Raw genomic sequence first — 6,161 nt, 5'->3', positions numbered from 1 at the left:
AAAAAAAAAAAAAGGGGGGGGGGTATCCAGATCATGAGGCTCCCGTCATTGCAAGATTTGGGGAGGGTCTTAATGTACACAGCCTTACCCCCCGCTTCACAGAGAGGCTGTTTCCTGACTCAAACCTATGATTGATTACTTGGTCACAATGGAGCAACCTTAACCGTCGCACCAAGGTCCACCATCTCCTTTTAATGATTACATGACATAATTTAGATTTTCAATACTTATTGTTATGGATCTGGGAAACCCTTTGTGGTTTAGCATTTATGAAATTCTGATTGTTGGATATGTGTGTGGTGCAGTATTTGACTGTTGCTTCTCCACGGATGGTTTGGAAGAGGATGAGTACAGGGTTTACTTGGGTGGGATTATGGCACAGCTACAGGACCACTATCCTGATGCCTCTTTCATGGTATTCAATTTTAGAGAGAGAGAAAGGAGAAGTCAAATATCAGATATATTATCACAGTATGACATGACTGTCATGGACTACCCTAGGCAATATGAGGGGTGCCCTTTGTTACCATTGGAGATGATCTATCACTTCTTGCAGTTAAGCGAGAGCTGGTTGTCATTGGAAGGCCAACAGAATGTGCTGCTGATGCATTGTGAGAGAGGATGGCCTGTTCTTGCTTTCATGCTTGCAGGTCTTCTGCTATATAGGAAACAGTATACTGGGGAGCAGAAGACTCTGGAAATGATTTACAGGCAAGCTCCTAGGGAGCTCCTTCATCTCCTGTCTCCTTTAAACCCTCAATCTTCACAATTGAGATATCTCCAGTACATCTCCAGAAGGAATCTGGGCTCTAATTGGCCACCAGTGGATACACCTTTGAATTTAGAATATCTTATTCTCAGAGTCCTTCCCATGTTTGATGGAGAAAGGGGTTGCAGGCCAGTTGTTCGTGTTTATGGTCAGGACCCTTCAACTGTCATGAATAGAAGTTCGAAAATTCTTTTTTCAACTGTAAAGATACAGAAAAATGTTCATCACTATCAGCAGGTAATGCTGAGTTCCCACACCTGAAACCTAAAAGATGAATCTTGTTGGTTCTTAAGAAATCTGATCTGTAAATGCAGGCAGAGTGTGCAGTTGTGAAAATAGACATTCATTGCCATGTTCAAGGTGATGTGGTTCTTGAGTGCCTCCATTTGAATGAAGATCTGGTGCGTGAGGAAATGATGTTCCGAGTTATGTTTAACACAGCATTTATCAGCTCAAATATGTTGATACTCAACCGTGATGAGGTTGATGTTTTGTGGGATTCCAAGGACCAGTTTCCTATGGACTTTAAATTAGAGGTAGGTGATTTTTCTTCTTCCACAGTTTTGTATTTTTCTGATGTTATATGAGGTTTATTGACACCTTTATCTGGACCAGGTATCATTTTCGGACTCTGATGCTGTTGGATCTAATATCTCCTCAGAAGTGGCAACTGAAGATGGAGATGAGACTGAATGGGCTTCAACAGAGGAGTTTCATGAGGCAGAGGAGATCTTCAGCAATGTAGATGGCCAGAGTGGAAAAGGGGATCCTGATGTGCAAGAAGTTTCAGAAAGCATGTTCTATGATGTAAGTTCTAAACCCGAGAGGAAGGAGGATGATCTCCAAACGGTTAAAGTGAGTGCAATCAATGAAAGGAATCGGAAACAGGACAGAAAGCAAGACTCTGATTTACATTCAAATGAAAACAGCACTTTTGATGATGGAAACAAAAAATTGGCAACAAATGCTGATGGAAGCAGAAAGTTAGAATCCATATCACTGACCATTGACGTGCACCATGAGTTGGAAAAAATAGAAGTGACTTCTAGCATGAGTTCCAAACAGGGGAGGGGTGAGGGTATTGATCTCCTTGAAGTTAATGAAATGGGTGAAGGAAATCAGAAAGCGTTCATACAGGATGATTCTGATTTACGCAAAACTCAAGAGAGCACTTTTGATGATGAAAATCACAAGTTGGAAATACATGCAGATACTCATGGAAGATTAGAAACAAAATCATCACTTACTGATGTGTGCCGTGAATTGAAACACAAGGAGGTGACTTCTAACATGCACCAGAAACTGGTTGAGATGGGCTGTAAAGTGAATGCAGAGAATATTGATGCTCAGAAGAAGAAAGATTTAAAGGTTCTGCAGCAAAGTTTGGATACAGATTTTTGTAGTCCAATACCTGAGAAATTGATTCCGCCCACATCTAAGCAGCAGCCAATTTCCATTACTGCAATTTCAAATGATTGTGGTACAAGTGAGTCTCCAAAGTCTCATCAATCTGTTGCTGCCGATCCTGAATATGTGGTTCTATCCGACCATTTACCTGAACCAAATGTAGAACATAAAATTGTTTGTATAGCATCTTCAAAATACGTGGAGGATACACCAGCTCCCAGTCCATCATCACTTCCATCACCTCCACCTTCACCTCCTTTTTGGGCAGGTACTTCTGTCCCATCCCCACCACTTCCTTCCTTTAGCAGTTTGTGTCCTTTTTCTCTAGGATCACCTGCCTCTCCCCCTATACTTGAAAGAACAACACCACCTCCACCTCCACCTCCACCTCCACATCCTCCTCCCCCTCCCCCTCCCCCTCCCCCTCCATTTACAAGCATTTGGGCGACTCTTCAAGGACCAGTACCACCTCCTCCTCCCATGAAAAATACAGTTGGATCAATTGTCCCTCCTCCACCGCTCCCACATTTTGGTGGAATGGTCTCCCCTTCACCTCCCCCTCCACCTAGGAAAACTCTTGATGTGTTAGTTACTCCTGCTCCACCAACTACGCCACCTCAGAAGGCTGGAGTTTCTTCAAATAGCACTTCAGAAGTCCCAACACCTCTGCCCCCTCCGCCACCATCACCTCCAACACGTGGAGCTCTCATTCCTCCACCACCACCTCCAACGTGGGGAGCTTTGCCTCCAGCTCCACCTCCTCCACCACCCCCTATTAAGTATGGAGTTCCACCTTCGCGGCCACCCCCCATGAATGGAGCTCTACCTCCTACAAGTCGAGCTCTGCCCCCATCACCACCTGCTCCCTTTCATGGTGGTCCACCTTTGCCACCACCTCCTCCCTTACATGGGGCTCCACCTCTACCTCCTTCCCCTCTACCTCCTGGTGGAGTTCTGCTCCCACCACCACCACCTCTTCCTCCCTTTTGGGGTGTTCCACCTACTCCACCACTGCCACCCTTATGTGAGGCTCCACCTCCGCCACCTCCTCCTCTATTACATGGAACTCCGCCTTCTGGTGGAGCTCCGCTCCCACCACCGCCACCTCTTCCTCCCATTTGTGGTGTTCCACCTCCGCCACCACCTCCACCCTTACATGGGGCTCCACCTCCACCACCGCATCCTTTATTACAGGGAACTCCACCTTCCCCTCCACCTCTTGGTGGAGCTCCGCTCCCACCACCGCCACCTCTTCCTCCCTTTCGGGGTGGTCCACCTCCGCCACCACCTCCACCCTTATGTGGGGCTCCACCTGCACCACCGCCTCCTCCATTAAATGGATCTCCATCTCTTGGAGGAGCTCCACCACCACCACCACCTCCTCCTATGCATGGGACTCCACCTCCACCACCTTCCTCTATGCATGGTCCACAACCGCCTCTGCCTCCAAAGAGAGGAGGTGCTCCACTGGCGCCACCTCCTCCTACTAGTGGAGCTTCTCGTGCCCCTCTTCCGCCTAGGCCTCCAAGTGGTGCACCTCCTCCACCTCCACCAGTTGGAGCTAAAGGTGGAGCTCCGCTGGCTCCAGCTGATACAAAAAGCTTAACATCAGGAAAGGGACGCGGTCTTGTACATCCTGGTGGTGCAAATCAGTCTGCTGCTTCACCTCGAAGGTCTTCATTAAAGCCACTGCACTGGGTGAAGGTAACACGGGCAGTGCAAGGAAGCTTGTGGGCAGAACTACAGAGACATGAACAACCACCAATGTATTGCTACTTTCTCTACTGATATTATTTTCTGATTTTGTTATGGTGTTCATTGGGGATTTTGTTTCTTTGCTATGGTTGTTTTCCCTTTGATCCTCCTGCACAAAGTTACTCTGTTTCTGGGATCCTACATTCTTAAATGTATCAAGGCTTGTATGGGTTGGAATGCAGTTTCATTTTTCAGTCCCCACCATATCTTCCTTAAAAATTATTGTTTTTGAGTTATGTTTTATGGTTATTTGATTGCAGTTACATATCTCATTTTCGGTGTTCACTTCTTCTATGCTAGTGCACCAGAATTTGACGTTTCAGAGCTTGAGAGGCTCTTCTCTGCTGCTGTTCCAAAGCCATATGATAGTTCAAGAGGTAAATCTGGAGGACAGCACAAGTCATCTGGGTCAAAAATTGATAAAGTGAACCTAGTAAGTTACGAAAATAAATAATCTTACTTCCTAGTTTCAGTGCTCTAAACAACCATGTTTTCATCAGGCACTGAAGTTTTTTTTCCCCTCTATGTTCCTAATAGTAACTTATTTTCTTTTGATTCATCTCTTTGTTGCTCTCAATATTCTTTTTTCACTACATTTTTCTTGTGTCTTGTTTTGTCACCCAACATTTTGCTTCTCTCAGTGAAAAATAAATACTGCTTCTCACAATATTGCTGTTCTATAAAATTTTCCTTTGATTTTAGTGGGATGCATCTGTCACAATACACATAATACTCCAGTAGTATCTCTGCACTACTATTTTTATTTATGATTGGCACTTTAATGACAAAAAATTACAGTTTGAGATATCTCCGTCTTTCCTTCTTACAAAAAATTTGTGGCATCAGAATCTGCTTCCACATGATGTGTTTAGATTGTTGAGACTCAAAATTGCTATAGAATTTTTTAATGCTTCTTGGTATGTATTGTATTTTTTGGTTGAATATGGTCTATATTGTTTTTTTAGTACACTGTAATCAATAGAAAAATCATCAAATATGTTGCATTCTTTTTTTCCTCAATTTATACTTTTTAATAATTCAATATTGTGTATTCATACTGTTTTTTGTAGATTGATTTAAGGAGGGCATATAATGTTGAAATTATGCTCACAAAAGTTAAGATGCCACTTCCCGATATGATGGTAAGCTAGCTTTTGCTCTCGAGTTCACTTTTGCACTATTTGTTTCTATTTCTTGAGTGATGTGATACAAAAAATGTTTGTATCATGAAGACCATCAGAAATTCTTAAGGAACCATTGGAAACATGAGAAGTGCTTTTCAAATACCTCATTCAGAATTAATATTTATAGTTTCGGTATCAGAACTTATGATCTTACATCAGCCAATGCCTAAAGTTTCAGAAGCTAATTAAGTTTTATATCTAGTTTAGTACTAAAAATTACATGTATTTTGAATAGATTATAGTTTGTCATTGCATCTAGTTAATACTAAAGCTTAATATATTTCAAATATTATAATTTGTCATGTTACAAAACAAGTGTCTATAATGAAATTGTTATTATTTTTTAATTTTTAGAAATTAGTAGTACATTCTTGAGCTTAAGTAGAACCTTGAATAACATTCCTAAGCCTACTGAAAAAAATTGCTTCCAGTTCCAAATAAAGTATGTAGTTTTACATGATGGGAATTTAAATTACCATTGATCTGCTCTGAGGAGCAGGGCCCTTTTTATCTTCCATTTTCTTTTATTTTGGTTTTAATGGATTGGAAGCTGAACATAAGCCATAAATTGGTTTTTAACATCTATTAGATTACCTTTTGGGCCCCTAGGATGTTCAATTTTTAATGTACTTACATTTTATTGAGTACCTGAAAATTCAGACCGATTTTGGTGGTGCACAGAGATCATTCAGATTTTTTGGTTATTTCATGTTATCCAGAATCCCGGATTGCATATACTTATACCTATAAGAGTGTATAGAAAAATTTGAATTAATCCATGGGATTAGGATTGAGGGTCCTTGGGTAAAAGTTGAGAAGAAGAACTGAGAGAATGATTTGGCGGCCAATGACTAATACAGGCTCACTTTATTTATAGATGAGAAATAATACAAATAAAGTATATTAGGTGAGATAACTCATCCTTATTCTATTTTTGGATGAATAAATATATTAAAGGCGAAGAATATACAAGGGGGGAGAAAGAAAAGGGAGGGGCGAGAGGCTTATAGAGAGCCAATCAAAAGGGAGAAAAACCAAACAAAAAG

At 41.8% G+C, this 6,161-nt stretch overlaps 1 protein-coding gene across 1 annotated transcript in view; it reads left to right on the top strand.

The window, feature by feature from the left end:
• LOC122079098 (formin-like protein 20) overlaps nucleotides 1–6,161 on the top strand; it is an 85,603-nt gene that overhangs the window by 12,373 nt on the left and 67,069 nt on the right. Inside the window, exons 2-6 of the mRNA XM_042645350.1 lie at nucleotides 306–1,006; nucleotides 1,084–1,305; nucleotides 1,385–3,942; nucleotides 4,232–4,364; nucleotides 5,002–5,073. Coding sequence (XP_042501284.1) covers nucleotides 306–1,006; nucleotides 1,084–1,305; nucleotides 1,385–3,942; nucleotides 4,232–4,364; nucleotides 5,002–5,073 — 3,686 coding nt within the window. The remainder of the gene's footprint in view (nucleotides 1–305; nucleotides 1,007–1,083; nucleotides 1,306–1,384; nucleotides 3,943–4,231; nucleotides 4,365–5,001; nucleotides 5,074–6,161) is intronic.

Source organism: Macadamia integrifolia, chromosome 5, assembly GCF_013358625.1.
Source record: "Macadamia integrifolia cultivar HAES 741 chromosome 5, SCU_Mint_v3, whole genome shotgun sequence".
Lineage (NCBI taxonomy): Eukaryota > Viridiplantae > Streptophyta > Magnoliopsida > Proteales > Proteaceae > Macadamia > Macadamia integrifolia.
The sequence above is the reverse complement of the archived record's forward strand: the minus strand, read 5'-3'. Positions and strand labels throughout refer to the sequence as shown.